At 36.9% G+C, this 20,059-nt stretch overlaps 1 protein-coding gene across 1 annotated transcript in view; it reads left to right on the top strand.

Annotated features, from left to right (window-relative positions):
- Positions 1–17,905, top strand: part of LOC116410976 (CD109 antigen-like) — a 28,870-nt gene extending 10,965 nt beyond the window's left edge. The window contains exons 7-15 of the mRNA XM_031902721.1: positions 268–499; positions 2,267–2,435; positions 4,034–4,221; positions 5,223–5,381; positions 5,471–5,536; positions 9,086–9,201; positions 12,488–12,638; positions 13,268–13,370; positions 17,034–17,905. Of these exons, the coding sequence (XP_031758581.1) occupies positions 268–499; positions 2,267–2,435; positions 4,034–4,221; positions 5,223–5,381; positions 5,471–5,536; positions 9,086–9,201; positions 12,488–12,638; positions 13,268–13,370; positions 17,034–17,236 (1,387 nt within the window). The 3' untranslated portion in view covers positions 17,237–17,905. The remainder of the gene's footprint in view (positions 1–267; positions 500–2,266; positions 2,436–4,033; positions 4,222–5,222; positions 5,382–5,470; positions 5,537–9,085; positions 9,202–12,487; positions 12,639–13,267; positions 13,371–17,033) is intronic.
- The last annotated feature ends 2,154 nt before the right edge of the window (positions 17,906–20,059 follow it).

Raw genomic sequence — 20,059 nt, 5'->3', positions numbered from 1 at the left:
GAGTCAATGGTTGTTTTTTTCACCACATTTTTTTTCTCGCGCCAAATGCATTGTAGTCAATGGGCAATTTTTCTGTATCAGTAAAAAAAACAAAACTCATCCTTGGTTGAAATCACAGAAATCATTCACTACAAACAGGTAAATAGCTCATTTAAACAGATGTGCTTATTTTTTAATGGCATGACTAAAATGATGTCCAACAGTGATGTTGTGATATATATTTAGTATATATTAGTCTCTTTAACATGTTGAAAATCATATTTCTAGGCTTTCTGCATTTGTTCTAAGATGTTTACTCCAAGCTCGTCAATTTATTAGCATAAACGAAGAAGTATTATATAGAACAAAAGAATGGTTATTTCAGAACCTGGATGAAGAAACAGGCATTTTCCAAGAACCTGGACAAATTCTAAATACTCGCCTTCAGGGTGGATCAAATGGTGTCATTGCCCACAATGCATACATACTGATAGCTTTGTTGGAAGATGAAGGCAACAAAGTAAGTAAAAATTAAACCTTTTGCAATCATGTAAAATTATGACGATTAGACATCATTTTGTTCTTGTGAAATATCTATTTTTATTACAAATCTTTGTGTTTCCTCGTGGGTGTAAACTGTAAACTTCACCTGGTAAACTTCACATGCTGTTCTAGTGTAAACCAAGATTCCTCTGGCCCATTACTATGGCAACATTAGCTGTATAGGGCCCATAACATCAGGAATAAGAGGCAGATGTATCAAAGATTGATCTAGGAATGTTGCTTGACCTGAGCATTCAGGGGTTGGTTATCTTAGATCCTTTAAAAGAACAACAGATCTATGTTATAAAATCTCATAGAAAGGGTAATAACAAACATTGATTTGTTCTACATCAATCTGATCTGTTATGTGCTTGACAGAGTCCGCAGTGTTTAGCTGACAGCAATTATGAGGATTTATGGCTCTGTACAACTAAAGGGTTAGGATCTGTATTGGTATTTTTCCAACTCTGGTTTGGAGGATTGGGTATTTGCATGTATCCAAAATATATTTTTTTAAAATCGAATTATAAGTGGCTGTGTGCATCTTTGTTTTTCTGCATATTTGTGTGCTTGTGTTACCCCAGGTCCCACCCTCTTGAACTACAGAGGGTGAATAGTGAATGCTTAATAATAAAAGGCTAATAGAAGTTTACCACCACGAAAACAAAGATTTAGCTACACCAATCAAATGTCTGCAGTGATTGTTTGAATTTAACAGACATAAACCATTTTGTTAATGTTAAGCAAATTACAGTATTTGCACAATATCTAGTAACCCAACAGTTGGAATGCAAATATTTTCTATACTAAGCTAGATATGCAGTGGAATATGATTCTCTAAATGCCTATACAGTTTTACAAACCCCAAAATAAATACTAATATACACAAAGGAAAAAATGATTCATATTCAGGAGCAGATTTATAGTAGACTGAACTGGGAAACCCTGAAGGATTCCTAGCATTAGTGGTTAGAAATTACAGGCACAATGGTTAGAAAGTATCGGTGTGAATCGCTGTATATTTGAATGCAGAGGGGCACAATGAACTCTGCAGAGACCTTTGCTTTTCAAACATTTTGTCTCTTAAGTAGATACGCAATTCTGATTTTTTAGAAACTGCTCTTCAGTCAGCACAGAAAGAAGAGCTGGTCTAAGAAAAGCAAAGCAAGTTTGACCAGACTACTTATTATGTCCCATAGAGTACTCCATTAAACTACTGGCTAAGAACCACTGAGATTAAATAATATGACTGCCCAAAAGGTAACTAATTTGAACAGATAACTCTAACACTACTACACTACATTTTTGTACCCAACTAAGTGAACAGGGCTGGACAGGGATCTCAAAATAGGCCCTGGTATTTCAAGTACACAGCGCCAGCAACAGCCCACTCAGTAGTAGCTGTGTATGGCAAATTACAGCTGCCCCTTTGGCATTTGCCATAATCCACAGATTGCCAGGCATGAGATCAGAAATAGCAACCAAATATTGTCATCACTTATGTGTCATTCAGGGATGCATACACCCATGAAAGGTGACTTATAGGCTTTGACCAGCCTGAACCAAAAGTTTGTTTTATGATCTAAGCAGCCTTTTTGTGTGTCTGGGTGGGCTTTATCAAGTTATTGATATCAATACCCCAACCACTATCCAGAATGTACATTTATCTAATACTGCAGGTATCTATCAATGTATGTCAGTGTTGTCTATTTTACCATTTTTAAGTCATATTTTCTTTTTGGAGAATGTTACATACAGAATGAATAAAACAATACAATACCTTGAGAACAAGACAGAAGAAGGTATTACCAGTAATTACACTTTATCAATTGTGGCCTATGCTTTATCAGTGGCCAATAGCTCCAAGGCAGCAGCAGCACTCACTCAGCTTAACTCAAGAGCAAACAGTACTGGTAGGTAGTTTAAAGCTTATGTCAATATGAAAAAGTTACAATAAACTATTGGTCAGATTTACTAAAAATCTGATTTTTTTTGTTCTTAGAAATTCACATAAACTCCTGAAAGTTTTTTTGATTTAAAAAAAAAAATGTATTTATTAATAGTCACAATAATTTGTAAGTCTATCTATGAAAGTTTTGAATTTTGCTTTATTTTTATCCAAAATGTTTGACTCCAAAAATTTGAGAGTTTTGGATACATTTTATGAAAGTTTCCAGAATATATTGCCGATTATAAAAAAAAATTGTCACATTTAACTGGACATTCGTTTCCATGAATCCTCCATTTTTCCTCACTTGCATTTTGGAAAACAATGTATTTGAAGGAATACTTCATCAAATAATAGAGCTTCACCAGCAGAATCCTGCATTGAAACAGATTTTTTTATATTTCATTTTTAAATTTAACATGGGGCTAGCCATATTCTTAATTTCCCTGGGTGCCACAACCATGTGATCTGTGCTCTGATAAACTGCAGTCACACTTTACTGCTGAGCTGCAACTTGGAGTGATATCACCCCCCTCCTTTTCCTCCCAGAAGCCGATCAGCAGAACAATGGGAAGGCAGCAAGATAGCAGCTCCCAGTAGATATCACAATAGCAGCCAATAGTAAGAAATCCAAGTCCGGCTTGGGACTCCTCCAGTTACATGGGAGTAGGAGAAACAATATGTTACCTGAAAGCAGTTCTAATGTGTAGCGCTCGCTCGTTCTGCAAGCTCAGACAATGCACTGAGATGGCTGCCTACACACCAATGTTACAGCTAAAAAAATACATTTGTGGGTTCAAAAATGGAATTTTAAATGAATTATTTGCTATATAAACAGTGCAATTTAGAAATAAAAAGTACACCATAAAAATGACAGTATCCCTTTATGTTCTACTTGAAAGCTTGCGAGAAAAATGTGTTTTAAGTTGCCCTTGAAAGTGTGTGAAATAGAAAACAATAATGTGGTAAAGTCTCTCTTGAAAGTGTGTGAAACAGAAAAAGAAAACAATAATGTGTTTAGGTTGCCCTTAAAAATGTGTGAAATATGTGTTTAACTTCCCCTTGATATTGGGTGTTTGAAAAATGTGCTTAAATTCCCCTGGAAAATGTTTCAAGGACAGGCTATCAATAACTATTCAATTTCTTTGTGGTTTTTTTACAATAAAATTCCAAACATTTGAACATTAAAAGCCTTCCATAGGACTCAATGGTTCTCTGCAGTTTAAACCTGAGGTTTTTTGTTCTTTCTTAAAAAAAGTCACACAAAGTTTTATAAATCTCAAACGGTCCTGGTTTTTAAAAAAAGTTCTAAAAGTTTTTCGAGAGAATACTCTGAGAAAAAATAATATATTGTATGTACAGTATATTTATGTATGTAAAATAGTATACTTTATGTATGTAAAATAGTATACTGTACTTATATGTATCTATGGCAGTATACAATGGTATACTGCCAAAAACACATACATAAAGCAAAAACGAAACATTAAAAAAAATAGAAAATTTTCTCAATAAACCTTAGTAAATGGGCCCCTAACTTTACAGTGATTTGTATTCCTTTAGGGTTGCAAAGGTATTGGTCTTCTGGAATTGACCCATCAAATGACTGGCAGCCCCTTTCTGCAGATATTGAGACAGCTGCTTATGCACTGCTCTCCCACTGCCAGCAAAACAGGATTGCGGAAGGCGTTCCTATCATGAATTGGCTGAGCCAGCACAGGAATCACCTTGGGGGATATTCTTCTACCCAGGTAATAGCTTACACAGAGAGAGTGCATTACTTTTCTTATAAAAGAGAACAATCATTACTAATTAATTTTTTTACATTACATGACCCTGGCATCATCCACTGCATCCTCACGCTAAACTCTCTACCCAATAAAATGTGTGATACTATCATCTTGGAATGATACTGGCCACAGCTTTATTAGTTTCAGCAAAACAATCCAAACATGGATATAGAGTGTCCATCTTCGCATTACATCATTTATAATTAGTGATGAGCGAATCTGTCCCGTTTTGCTTCGCCATAAAATTTGCGGCAAGAAAATTTGCGAAACATTGAAAAATTTTTGTCGCCCGCGTCTATTTTTTTTATATATTGTATAAATATACAGTATAACTTATCCTCCAGCCGTAAAGCGTCCTAGCCCAGAGGATAGCCGTCAACCGTACTTATAAAAAGACTCCGCCTTACCTGGAGCCCCCCGCCATCACCTTTTAAAATAATGGCCACTACCTTAGGGGTTAAACCATCCCACCAAGATAGGCCTCTTTTACTAGCCCAAATATTTTCCCAGCAGACTGACAAGGGCCCGTCCACCGCTGTGACAAATATCCTTCAAAAATCTGGCCTTCAATTTTCTCATATTCCCACTAACTAACTACAAACTCATGTACCCCAGCCCTCAATGGCCACATTTGTGACAACTAAGAAAACAACCAATAAAACCATGGATACCACCCCCATCTAGGGAGGGCAGGTGGGGAACTTTGCTTTCTTACTTGCTACCATAAAATGGTGAAAAGCTAACCTCTCCTCAAGCTAAAATGGCCACCTACTCCTCCCCCAGTATCAACCCTTCCCATCAAATTAAACCCACCTATTGGGCTCAGGCATGGGCTGAGCCTGGGTCATGCTGCCCCTCCTCCAAGCTGGGCTGCTATCAGTGGCTTACTTGACATTTTGTGCCATGCATTTAATGGTGTAAAGCTGATAATGCTATAAAGTTCCATATGTGTATTTCTGTAGGATACCGTTATGGCTCTCCTGGCTTTAACCAAGTTTATGACATTGGTTCCAACTTCTAACAATACTTCTCTGACTGTGTCAGTTACTGATTCAGGATCTATTGTACCAAATACATTTAACATCACAAATGAAAATCTTCTGGTTTTACAAAGTCAGCAGGTAAAATAATGTACTTTCTTATGATAATATTTTGTAATCTGACACACCCTTTTTAACACAAGCTAATGCTTGCTTTCTATCAATCGTAGATTTATGCACTCGAGCCATTGGAACTGGTTGTTTCTGCAGCTGGCGAAGGAGCAGCTCTTTTGCAGGTGTGTTTCTGATTATTTGACGACCACAGCAAATATGTCACTACTAAGAAATTTGTTTCTACAACTTCCCCTTTATTTTAACACTATGACAAGATTCACAGTAAGCTGTTGGTTGGTGTGTCAAGGTCTACAGAGGCCAGCAGAGCCAGAAATTTGAACTTTGCAAGAAAGCTGAAAGATAAATGCACGACAACAGAAAAAAGTAAAGATCAGGTTGGGCAGTAAAGCAATAAACATGGGCAGCAGGCTAGCATGAGTGAACCCAGACAATCTGAGAATAAGTACTGTACATATTAACTTAGTAAGATGACCTACCATTAAAATATCCCCTCCACAATTCTATTTAAATTCTGAATTTCCTTCTACTCTGCTGGTTTTATTGGCATTAATATGCTATGTCTAAAATTATCAAGAGTTGATATTAATATGAATAGTACAAAAACCATTAAAATAAGGATTTATCACTCCAGTAAACTTACATTCCAGCTTTTCTTTCCTTTTGATTTTCATGCAATAACAGCAAAGTAGAGATGTAGCGAACTGTTACAGAAATGGCTTTTCTAGGTTTTAAAGTTCGCCTTCCCATTGAAGTCTATGGGGTTCGCAAAGTTCGCGAATATTCGCGAGTTTTGCCGAAAGTCCGCGAACGGGTCCGCGAACATTTTTGGCGATGTTCGCTACATCCCTACAGCAAAGTGGCTTCACTGAAGTCACAATGACCCATAAATATGTAGTGGGCTATCTATACACCTACCTATGCATCTATGCACCAAACTACCCATGCACTTTGGAAGAGAACTATTCTCTATTGGCTCAAGGGTATTCTGACAAGTCCCTGTTCATAGTTATTTAATGGGAGGGAGCACATGGCTCTTTTGGATGCCACCTGTTACCAGGCCTGAGAGCTTGGAACAGAAGCCAGAAGCCCCCAGTAAAGAAGATTGTGCCCTAAGGGAAACAACCTGTTAGTGAAGTAGGGGAGCAGGGAACCGGTGAACAAGGTTTTTTAGTTAGTCACAGTTACAGCTCCAGGTATAGTACACAGTATATAGTTGATGCCTTAATGGAGAACTAAACTCTAAAAATGAATATGACTAGAAATGCCATATTTTATATTATAAACTGACTGCACTGGCTTAAAGTTTCAGCATCTCTATAATAGTAATGATATAGGTCATTACAGTTGTCACAGGAGCTCCCCATGTTGGATTCTATCCCCCCACCTCCCCGGAACTGTCCAGGACAGTGTACATGCTCAGTGTGGTCTGATCAGCCGTTGAGAAGCTGAGCTTAGGGGTCATTGCAGATTTTCAAGCAGAAAATGAGGGTTGTCTGTCATATAAGCTGATGCTACAGGGCTAATTATTCAATTGTGATGCAAATGCCCTGGTTTTAGCTTTATCATGTAATGTGAATCTAAATGAATTACTAATCAGCTTTTTACTGTTACATTTGTACTCTATTTATGCAGTATTTTTTAGGTCAGCCCCTAAGCTCAGTAAGTGACAGCAGCACAGTGTATGTGTAGGGAAGCAGCAGAAAACAAGATGGGGAGTTACTGGGGCATCTTTGGAGGCACAAAACCTCCCTGCTAAAGGGTTGTGGTTACCTTGGGCTGGTAGAGAAACCCAAAATATAACATACAACATTTCTGCCCTACTGGTAGCTGCTTTTATTTCAAACAAAGGGGACCCTCCTAAATCTTACTTTGTAACTATGTTACAGATGTATAGAGTGTGTATTGGGTGTCACATGCTCTCACTTCTCTAGTAGGTGTGTGCCATCCAGTTGGTGTTAGGTTGGCACTCAGTCTAGTTATGATGGATGCCATCTTGTTAAGTTTTTCCACTTAACAAGAACAGATCAGTTGACAAGGAGCAGAGTGCTATTTAAAAATTGTGGAAAGTTTAAAAAGTATCCAGCCTAAAAAGCCCAAAAGACCAGCCAGAGAGGTTCACCAGAGTCCTGGGCAGAAGGAATACTACATACAGGCTAGTAGGGTGCTGTAGACGCTAACCCCATATGGAGAGGGCCAAAGTAGGGAGCTTAATTGGAGGTATAGAGTTCCCACTTGGTGGGGAGTGGTTTCAGGCAGTATTTCTGCTGGGGCAGTAAATGGAAGCTTTATGATAGGTCCTTGCAGAGCAATGGTCAGGACCCCAAATGGCTAGCCAGCAGAAGTATGTAAAAAAAAGATCAAGAAAATATATTGCATAAACCAACTCATACGTAAAACCCTGTATCATCTAAATAAACCATTTTCAGAAAAATAGTATGTGCTATTGAATAATCCTAAATAGAAAATTGCCATTTTAAGAATTAAGGGCTGTCTCCTGGGATCATTAGATTCACAGTGCGCACAAACAAGCCAAGGCACACAGACTGCTAGGCCCCATCAGCCAATTAATGGACAGAGTTTTGTCTTTTACGGCCACACTTCTTCCTGTTACAGTTAGAGCTGCATTATTTCTGGTCATGTGATTTCTGAGGGAGCACACAGCCCATCACTAAATGGTAGATCAAGGGAAAGGATGTAAAGGCAAATATTTTCTGTAGCAAAGTACAGAAAACTGTACTGTTATTAACTGACAATGATTTATATAATAATACATTATATACCATATTGTATGTATGTATGTATATCTTTATTTATAAAGCGCTACGTATGTACGCAGCACTGGCATATATATAAATATATAATGTAAAAGGGCAGGTCAAACATGAAAATATAGAGGGAGAATACCACACACACAAAAGATAAAAGGTTTTATTGAAAAATGTCCAATGTCTCAAACACACAAAGTGCTCCGCTTTGGTGATTTTTCCCTGAATAGCGCGTTTGTGATTGAAATGTTGGACTATTTTCAATAAAACCTTGCTCTTTCTACTGTATCCTGTATATACAGTATATATCACTTAATATTGCCCTTTTACATCTTTTACCATTAACCACCATTTTGAGGTCGGTTATGTGCTCCCTCGGGTATCACCTAACAGGAAATACAGCTCTAACTGAAACAGGAATAAGTGTTGGAGTAAAAAAATTAGCTTTGTCCATTGATTGGTGGTTGTAACTGAGCATGTATGTGAGATCTTGGGTTGTATGTAAACACAGAGAATAGTGCAAGCCACTTTAAATGGCAATTTTTTTTTTTTTAGGATTATTCACTGGCGTATACTAGTAGAAAAGTATAGTTTTATGAAAATGGTTTATTTTGATGGACTAGTGTTTTACATATGGGCTGTTTTTTGCAATATATTTTTATAGGGGTATAGTTTCCCTTTATTGTGCTGTATATAAACACACAAGTCAGTTAACTGCTTTTTTTTTTTGCTCTCTCTCATTTTGTTTCTTTCTTAATGTGGTTGTTTGCTCCACAATGAAGGAAAGTGAAAGCCCACAAGCATGCATTGAAAATGTTGCATTGTCTAAAAACCCAACACCACCATAACCATTATAAAGACATAAAATGTATAAAAATGTAGTTTATCTGGTATTCACAGAAAATAATTATTTGTATTACATTAACATTTGTATTTGTATTACAGCTAAAGGTTGTTTACAACAGTAAAGGAGAAGCAGTTCCTTCAGAGGTATTTAAGATGAGTGCAACAGTAAATGACAGCGATAGCCATAACCGGATATCAGTCAATGTATGCTCAAGGTAAAACAAATTACAGCTGTCCAATCTCAATCAAATAAATACTGTATTTGTGTGTTAATTTAACAACTTCATTTATAATGTATTTTATTTAGCATTGCACTATGGGGTTGATTCACTAAAGTGCGATAACGCTTATCGCATGCTTTTTTGCATTAAAATTGATGCGAAAAAAATGCGCTATTCACTAAAGTATTATCGCATGCATTAAGTCACAAATCGCATGCGTTAAATAGCACGCGACCGAATGCGTTAATTTTAATGCATTGCGTTAATTAGCGCACAGAAATAATACTAACGCATGATTCACAAACACTTAGATGCGCTTAATATTGTGAAAATCAACACCTACTTGGGGCAGGCAGTAATTATAGAAAAGTTCATGAGCTTTTGGCACCACAATAAGGATTGTGTGATGCATCCTCCAGTTTGCAGGGAAATGGTCATTTTCAGAACAGTATTTTTCCGAAAGTAATGGTGTGTATGGCTAACGTGGCGTGCGTTTTTCGCACGCGGTGACAATCTGTGCGTGTTGCATTAATTTGCGCGCATTGCATCAAATACCGCATGAAAATAGTCTTTGCGACTTAAATAACGCAAACAGCATCGCGTCTAAATTAACACAAGTATCCTTTTAGTGAATCGTACGTTAAGACGCGAAAAATAAGACGCAATAAAATTTTTAACGCATGCTATAAATAGCGCTCTTTTTATCGCACTTTAGTGAGTCATCCCTTATGTGTTTGGTAGCATATTTGCATTAGTTAATGAATAACTGAATGGTCAAAAATTTTTTTGCATTTTGCAAAAACTTGCAAATAAATTCTCCCCAACAGGTGTGGCCAAAATCTAAACTTTAATTTGTACATTATCCAGGTATGAACCCTAAGCCTTATGCTAAATCCAAGTTCCCAAAATGCAGGATTTGGTGCCTTTTTTTTACACAATCATACAATCACATTTATTTCTGTAATGTACCACATAATTGTATTACAGTTATTTTTTACTATTGATAGATATACCTGTAGATTTGTTTTCTCATTATTTGGAAAATGTTTGTTGCAGGGTTAAAAACAGTCAAAACACACTTTTTCTTATTTGCAATTTTTCACAATAGTCATAATATTCCAAGCCTGAGTTTCCCATCTACAGGGCTTTTTAATCTTACTTTTTTAATCTTTACTTTAGCAAAACCCCAAATCCAGCAAACTAGTTATTTAACTGCCCACATGTGAACACCAGAAGTTGCTTAGAATGTGATCATTTATAGATGCCGTGGCAGGATGTAAAGTGTAAAAGACAGGCAGCATCTGTGTGTGCATACCCCAGAATGTAACTCATGGATCTTCGCTTACTTCCATAAATACAGCACTGCTTTTGCATTTCTGTACTCATGAGGGGTGGGTGGAAGCACATAAGTGTGCCCTTTCCCTCCCCTTACACATCCTTTACCTGCACAAGTTATGAATCAATAGTGGTGGTATCAGCAAAGGAGCCTTTACTACTTGCCCTAATGCAGGAGGTACGGACAACACTGTTTTTCACCCATTGGCACATCACCTGCATTATGGACATTAAAAAAATTAGGATATATACACACAAAGGGGGCCATTTACTAATGGATTTTTTTGGGGTTTTTTTCTATTCAGCTTTTTTTAGCTGCAAAAGTCGTAGGAAAAGTTGTGACTTTTCCGAGATTTACTATGCGGAAAAAACTGCTAAAAATCTGAATCCGACAATTCACCATCTAAACTTGTAGATCTTGTAGAAGTCAATGGCAAAAGTCCCTTCCTTTTCCTGGAAGATCTTTCTTTGCTCCAAATTGTTAGAGGATTTTTTAAGCTGTGTTTTAGTGTGACAATTCAAAAAAAGTAGTGTTGTTTTTTGTGTGACAATTCGAAAATGTCACAGAACTTTTTTCCGCACATACTTTTTCAGTTCAGACGTTTTAGTAAATGTCAGACATTCTCGGAAATGAGTTTATTGGAATTTGAATTTTTTTTTAGAAAAGTTAATTTTAGTAAATCTGTCAAGCCACTCCAAACTCACCCTCAAACTTTAGTCCACACATGTGCGCAGCAGTCTTCTAAGTAAAAGCAACACTGCAAAAAGGGGTACAGTGTGTCACTCTGGGACAAACACTTTATATGTAACATAAGTACAGACATATGTAGTTTTAAGGCCCATAGTACACTTGTCTCTGACAAGTGTAGACTAAATAGGGGGAGTAATGTATCACATAAATCACATTTTCTTTAAAGGAGGAGGAAAGGCTAAGTCACTTGGGGGTGCCAAAATGTTAGGCACCCCCAAGTGACTTAAATCGCTTACATTGTACCCCGGGCTGGTGCCCCTGTTATGGGAAAACCGCACCTGCCCAGGTTGCTGTAGTGAGCGCTTCCTTCTTCCGCGTTTCACCTGTGGAGAATTCCCTGGGCCGGCGCATGCGCAGCAGACTGAAAAGCCGACTTTCTTGATAAACTTTTCACTCTAATGCGCATGCGCAGCGCACCAACGCAGAAGAAGGAAGCGATCATTACACATTAATCATACCTTATGCAGAGTATCTTTACTTTCTCTTCTGGCTGCCACTCTTTATGCCAAATATATTTTTGGAAATATTTAAAAGAGAACTAAACCCTCTCCCTAACTTATCTCTGTAACTGCTCTCTCTGCCATCCACTCAAAGCGCCCTCCCTGCAATGTCTAATATACTGAAAAGTGTCCCCAAACGTGCAAAGTTATGCAGCAGACTTCACAGGAGCCATCTTCTCCCATTACAGCTCCTCTTCTGTTAGTTCTGTGACACTAAACCTGCAGGAGTATGTACAGTTAAAGCTAGGTCAGTAAATAACTTCAACTGCGCTTGCAGCTGCAAGTTATTCAAGTATTGGCAAAGTGGCAGATGACCATCCAAAGTTGAAAAAGATGGCACCTGTCAACTCCACTGCACAACTGTGCAGGTATATATGTGTGTACCTTTGTGTGTGAGTTTTGAATTTGATTGATAAGTGTCTTCTGTCAACTCAAATTAACTATGTTTGTTTAGAAAAGAAGGGTGGAAGCACCATTATATTATACTGTTTTTTTCTAATAAAGCGACAAGAAAAGAAACTCCACACCATTAAAAGCTTTATACAACATTTTAATCATTTAACCGATATATATATTATATGTGTTTTCTTAAATAATGTATGTAACGGACAAGTTTTTCTAGTTATTTTGTCATATTGCTTTTCAGCCTGTGTGGTTTTAACTATTTAAGAACAATATGACTTTTCTTTTCAAGCTATCAAGGCCCAGAGAAAGAACCCGGCATGATTCTTTGGGAGGTTGATACACTTAGTGGATTCAAACTGGACCCCGTTGGTATAAATTTAAATGACCCTCTTAAACTAGTGGAAACAAAAGATGAGAAAGTGTTCCTGTACTTCGACTCTGTGAGTTGTAAAAGGAGATGAAATATATAAATAAAAACAGTGTCCCTTTTAAATATAAATATATAGATACTGTATATACATATTCCTTGTTCCTGAACAATGTTGGTCTAATACTATAGACCAAAATATATATATTTTTGTTATAGTTATTAAAAGGAACATAGTCCTTTATCCTTGACATAGAAGTAGACACTTGCCATGGGAAGGGGAGCAACTATTCCTCCATTCTTATCCTGTCTGTATGTTTAGGTCATACCCAACAATTTGCCCTTACAGATATTAGTATGCTTTGCAATGCAGTTTCTTTGGACTGGCCCCCAGATAGAAGTTGTTTAATGGATAAGGGTAAAGTACTTAAATACTTTGAAGAACCAGATATTTTAAAATGTAATTATTGCACTTTTTCCACACCCAATTTGCATCTAGATTCAGGCTAAACTGCATTACCCAGAATTACATTTCCTAAAGCCCTGCCCCCATCAGCATGACTAGGCTAAAATAAAAGACAAGTTTGTCACTGAGAAGTGTAAAATAAAAACGACAGAAGCTACATTGAATTTATATTTGATATGTATATTATATATGATATGTTTCATAAAATACTGTATATGTATTTGCATTTTCTTTAGATGAACGCAAGTGAGAATTGTGTAGCTGTTCCTATGGTTCGTACATCGATGGTTGTAGGTTCCCAAGCAGCACTAATCACAATCTTAGATTATTATAATCCAGGTATGTGCCATCAGATAACATTTGTGAATATAGATCAATAGAATGAATAGATGAATAGAATGAATAGATTGTTACTCATTAGATACTAACTAAAGACTTTGGAGCCGATTCACTAAAGGTCAATAAAACGAGCACAATTTATAGCATGCGTTAAAATGTTATCGCTTCTTAGTTTTTGCGACTTACTGCTTGATTCACTAAAAGGACAGGCATCATAATTAAGACACAATGGGCCCGATTCACTAAAGTCCGAAATAAGGAGTGCTATTTATAGCATGCGTTAAAAATCTTATCACTTCTTATTTTTCGCTCGATTCACTAAAAGGACACTTGTCATAATTAAGAAGCGATGTTCTTGGCGTTATTTATCTTACGATGACATATTTTAATGAAAAAAACTATGCGATAAGCGTTATAGGGGCCGATTCACTAAAGGTCAATAACGCTTATTGCATAGTTTTTTTCATTAAAAAGCACGCGATAATTAAGTACCGATTCATCAAAGTCATTTCGCATGTGTTAATCCGCAAATTGCATGCACAAAAAAAACGCATTGCGTTAATTAGCGAATAGAAATAGTACTAACGCATGATTCACAAACACAAATGAAGCGTTAAACGTGCAAAATATCGTGTTAATCTGTGTGAATATTAACCCTACTTGGGGCAGGCGGTACTTAAAGAAAATTGCGGTTCGTGAGCTTTTGGCAACACAACATGGAGTTTGCAGTCGTATTTTTTCAAGTATATGTTGGCCCTAGAGTCATGCATCCTCCAGTTTTCAGGGAAATGGTGGTTTTCAGAAAGTAATGGTTACGTGCGTAATATATTGCGCTCTGCGTAAAATATCACGCGCTGCGTAATATCTTGTGCGCTGCGTAATATATTGCTTGAAAATATGTCATCGTAAGATAAATAACGCCAAGAACATCGCTTCTTAATTATGACAAGTGTCCTTTTAGTGAATCGAGTGAAAAATAAGAAGTGATAAGATTTTTAACGCATGCTATAAATAGCAATCCTTATTTCGGACTTTAGTGAATCGGGCCCAATGTTCTTTGCGTTATTTAACTCGCAATGAGTGTTATTCTTGTGGTATTTTAAGCCACGTGCGTTATTTCCTGTTGCGCGCGATATAATATTAGCGCACGCAGTGTCGGACTGGCCCACCAGGATACCAGGAAATCTCCCGGTGGGCCCAGGTGTAAGTGGGCCCTCCTGCTCCTGACCATTTGGGCTGTTTAATGGCCATTCCCTATTTCTGAATGGGAACAAAGAGGAGAAATGGATGGAAGAATAGATGCTATCAACTCCACTGCACAACTGTGCAGGTTTATATGTGTGTACCTTTGTGTGTGAGATATATATATGTGATTGCAATACTCGGTGCTAAAACATGTACATCAAAAAAGGGGGAAGAATGGGGAGGGGGGAATAATAAGCAATAAATATTCACGTGTTGAGCTGGAATGTATGCGTACAAAATTAAATAATTAAATTAGATTCTTAGCAACTTTCAATGTATATTTACAGTGTTTTAGAGTTACTTAATTATTGCATGCTTTTCAACGCAAAAAAGCATGTGATAAGTGTTATCGACCTTTTGTGAATCGGCCCCTTTGTTTCTTATTACACGTTCCATGTAAAGTAACACGTCTGAAAATATTATTGGCCATTACTATTTGATTTCAGTGGGTATACAAGTAACTTTTATGAAAGTGAAAGTTGAAGTTTAAAGGAACAGTAACACCAAAAAATGTATGTATTTCAAAGAAATTAAACTATAATATACTTCTGCCCTGCACTGGTAAAAGTTCTGTGTTTGCTTCAGTGTGTGTCCTAGTTGTGCTTTTCAAACCAAGCAGGTGGGTACTAGTTTTTAGGGTCTTCCATGCAAACTAAAAGACTTAATATAAATTATGCTTTTTTTCCCATTGATAAAGTGTTGTTTTGCTCAGAAATGGTAATTTGTTAGGATGAAAAAATAACCAAACTGAAGGAGGGTCAAGGGAATTCTGCGATATGGGCCACAGAAAATACTAGGTTGGATTCTGATAAATATGTCAATAAGTCCACCAAGTGAACCCTTACAATGGACCTTATTTATAGTGATATTTTAAAGACCAGTTGTTAGGGCAGTTGTTAGATGTAATATAATATGTAGAGAACATTGGGACCTAATAAACACTAGAAGAGGAAGCACGATAGTATTACATGATAGGATACAGAAAAAGCAACCTGGTTAGGGTAGAAGGACTAAAAGAGGCCAAATAGCCCTTTACAATGCAAGACATGAAGTGTAAAGCCTTTTAAAGTTATTTACATGCCTCATGCTATACACTTGCCTTTTTGCCTATTACACTGACCTTTAAATCCCGAAAAAAAGAGGTGGAAACTCTTTTATAAAGAATTATGGGTGGAGACATGCAAATTACTGTTTAATGTCCCTGTGGCCAAATATACATCCACTACAGCTGGTTTAATAGCATAGATACAGCCTATAAATCAGACCTATATATCCAAACCTGCAGACAGCCTGTTTTGATAAAAAAAAATAAAACAATACAAAATATGTGTTCGAATAACATACCATTGTGGTTATAGTGCACAAAATATAGGTTATAGGTTATAGTAACTGTGATAGTCACAGATATGATGTCATTGGTAACCACCAGATAAAGGGATTGAGAGATGATGGCATTCCATCCTAATGCTAAGCTATGTTTTTAACAAAATTGTAAGGTCATTACTTGCTTTAAAGGCAAACCCCCATATGTAATAAAAGCAATGTTGTACTGGGCCGATCCTCACCAGCGTTCCCCCGGGCAGCTGGTCTTCTGTGTTGGGGGGCCCTGTGGGAATGCCGTGGCGAGGGCTCCTTGGGGGATGCGGGGCGGCAGCATCGGTGGGTCCTACACCCCCCTGTCCGACCCTAAAGAAAAAGGCACTAAGTTTGCGCAGGAGCAGTAACTCATAACAACCAATGAAATGTTTGCTTTTAAACAGGTGACTGGTAAATGCTATTTGCTGATTGGTTTATAATTAAGAGACAGCACTCCAATTAAATTAAGCAAAGAAACAAATAGGTTAAATGCAACAATAATTAATAGATGTTTATCCCATGAGGCACAGTCCTCCTTTATTATTTTAGAGTATAAGCAACCATGAAGTGCTAATACAGACTGAGTGAAATACAGAGGAAATTTGAAAATGTAGTCAACAATGGACTTTAATAGTGATGAGCAAAATTTTTTGGCAGGCATGGATTCGCAACGAAATTCCACAAAAAAGTTGCCTATTAACTTCAATGTGTTTTGCTAATTTTTTTGCAGTTTCACATATTTTTTGGTGAAGTGAAATGGGACAGGTTCACTCATCACTAGTCTTTATGGTTTAATTAACACTTAATTTACAATACAGGTTTGTTAGTACCCACCTTTATATAACTTATTATATACTTTTGTGCACTATAACCACACTGGTATCAATAGCCCTTGGACTAGAGCCTTCAGATTTCACTATGGTGAGCAGTGACACTGGATTCTATTTTAGTATAACTGCTTATTACTGCAGAAACCACAATTTGTGAGAAGCTATATATAAACAGTATAACAAGAATATAAACTAAACCAAAGTTCCATAACATTTTTTTTTTCAATTTCAGAAATCCGTACAACAAGAATTTACAATTCAGATAAACTAAGTAAAGCCACAGTTTGTGAATTTTGTGGACTGAATTGCAACAATTGTATATCCAATGTCACAACATCTACGAATACAACTGAACAGGTCTCAGAAAGCAGCGCTACTGCACCAAAACTTGCCATGCTTTGGTTCTGCGTGATCTGCATGTGGAATATTCTCTAGCCATGATATTTAGATATACAGTTTTACTTAAAATATTCTTTGTATTTTTGCTTTATGTTCAGCCTTTTAATGCTACTTTTCTCCTCCAAATGATCTGAATTTAAAGTAATCATATCTTATAACAGTGTAACCCAGCTTTATGTCAGGCCAGATAATTGCAGAGCAGTATTAATCAAAACTAATTACATATTGTTGATAGGTTCTTATTAGATAAATCATTATAAATTAATTCTATTAGAAATTGTCATGTTTTCAAAATCTTTTTTTTCTCACTTTAAGTATCATAACAAACAGCTGTAGGGCTATATTAAAGGCCTTCCTTATTATAAAATGAGTTCAAGCTATATACCTCTAGATACACACCAAATAAATAAAAGGTAATATAACCTGCAAGAGTATACCCCAACAACAACAACATATTTGTTTAATATATTTTTTTACAAATTAGAGATTCTTACAATTTATATTTTTGCCTGAATATTAAAACTCAAGTGGGGAAGCATACTCAGTCGGGGGCAATGTCAGTAATGTATCAAATTGTAACAGTTTAGAGAGAGTTGTGGTCCAGGATTACTTAAAGTTATTAAAAACCATTGTAAAAAAAAACAAAGCAAAACAGAAAACTGTTATTATGTTTTGAAAAGATAAAACTTTGTGATGGTGAAATACCTCTTGCATTAATATTTGTATTTATCTGATATTGAGTACTCTTAACAATTAATGGGTAAACAGTCTGCATGGATAATTTTCATCCCTGGTGATTATATCAGAGTTTGTACTTCACGGACTCATTTTGTAACTGGGTAAAGGTGTAATGAAATTATACCCATGGGAAGCTAAGTAAGGGAGAATTTAAAAAGTAAAAGAAGACTGTCATGAAAACAAGTCTGGACTGCATGGTTGGATTTTGGTGCTGGGCATAAAGTTTAAAGGTTGCTGTAAGAAGTGAAAAGAACCAATAACTTTATGGTTTTAAGAAGAAGTTCACTTGGTTAAACAGACGAAAACTGGGGAATGCAGAAAGAAAAAAGCAGACTATAATCTCACTAAAACTGATTTTGGAAATTATCTTACACTGGCAATACTAGTCCTGTGAAAAGGAGGCACTATTAACTCGTTCTTGCATAATCCCCTTCCCACCAGAGAAAGCCTTCTAAGTAAAGAAGGCTGAAATGAGGGGCAGGTGCAAATCCCAGTACAGGCAATTAGTCAGGGCAGGCGGCAAACCAAAAGCAGTCCATGAAACATGGAGGCGGCAGACAAGCAGAATCAAAAATAGCAGGCCAAGGGTCATAACTAGGGGGTCAGAACCAAGGGGTCAAGGGAAATCCAGGAACTGATTTATAGAATTCAGGACTTCAGAATATAGGATCTCAGGAATACAGGAATTTAAGGCTTGGACAAAACAAAAGAGCTAATGATTCAGCACCATGGTGTATGGAAGAGGCAGGCTTAAATAGCCCCTTAATTGGCATAGCAGGGAACAGAGACAGGGGGAAAAGCGATTGATATAAACTGGCAGGCTTAAAGCACACTGCCTCCTGTGGCTCAGTCTGGAGGAACAGCAACCAGTACTCCTCAGGTCCCTGATTCTAAACCAGGAAGTCCCCTACATATAGTAGACTGTATATTGGTTATAGTATCCAATATACTTTGCAGTATATTATCTGGCTGTTACATTGTCACCACTGAGGAATTCCATTCCTCATAATTACTTTTTGTAAACTACTTATGAACATCCTAAAACGCTTTTTCAACAAATTCCCATGGATCAGTTCATCAGCTTCATGAGGGATTCTTTCAAGTTATAGGTAATGGCCTTGTGGGAAAGGTTTTTGCAATGGGATTATGATAAGGACAGAAAAGTATTGGTATGAGGAGGATAAAGATAAAATGAAAAAAGGATTATTAAAAGAACTGCAACTAGTGACATCAGTGATATTTTGGGTTCCATGCTATCAAGTAAATGACAAGGCTGTGTTTATATTTTTCATTACAAACACTAGTGATAGTAGGTATGTATATTGTAGTGGGGTTTTACTAGAGAATCTGATCTTAATGGATAAATGAAAAACAACTAATTTATGTTGTTAAAATTACATTCCCGGTATTTTGGATCATTTGACATCAGAACAATGTTATCAAAATCTTTATTAAGATGTAATAGAACATGGGGGGTGGAGCCTAGACATGGTGGAGACCAGTCGCACTACTTGAGAGCTCCGTTCATCTAATCCTATTAAACCTGCACTTAAGCTACAAAAAGCTTTCAAACTTAAGAACGGGTCCCTTAACAGTGAGGGTACATCATGGGCAAAAAGAAAATCTGCATACTACACTTCAGGCCCATATAAAAAGGCAGGTGTAGCTATCCTTGTTCACAAAGATTCCCCACTCACAGTTGATCAGGCCCTCTAGGACCCAAAAGGTCACTATTTAATCATAATAGGTAATTATGCTGATGTTCCAATTCTACTTATCAATGTCTACTCTCCTAATAAGAAACAGATTCGTTTCTTAAGGAAAGTAATATCTAAACTGCATACCTTCACTACCCCTTTTATAATCATGGGAGGCGATTTCCATTTAACTTACTCTCAAATCACTGACAGGTAATCCCCATCTAAGGACCGTATGGCCCATACCCTGTCAACAATGTTTAGACAGACTATGAGACAGGCCTCTCTATTTGATGCATGGTGTATTACACATCCTAAAGATAGCCAATATACTTTTTCTTCTCCAGTATATAAGAATCACTCACGTATAGACTACTTCTTTATCTCCTATCCCTGTTTACGGCTACAATTCTCCACAAACATA

The sequence above is a fragment of the Xenopus tropicalis genome, chromosome 5 (assembly GCF_000004195.4).
Source record: "Xenopus tropicalis strain Nigerian chromosome 5, UCB_Xtro_10.0, whole genome shotgun sequence".
Classification (NCBI taxonomy): domain Eukaryota; kingdom Metazoa; phylum Chordata; class Amphibia; order Anura; family Pipidae; genus Xenopus; species Xenopus tropicalis.
Note: the sequence above shows the minus strand (reverse complement) of the source record. Positions and strands in the feature narration are given on the sequence as shown.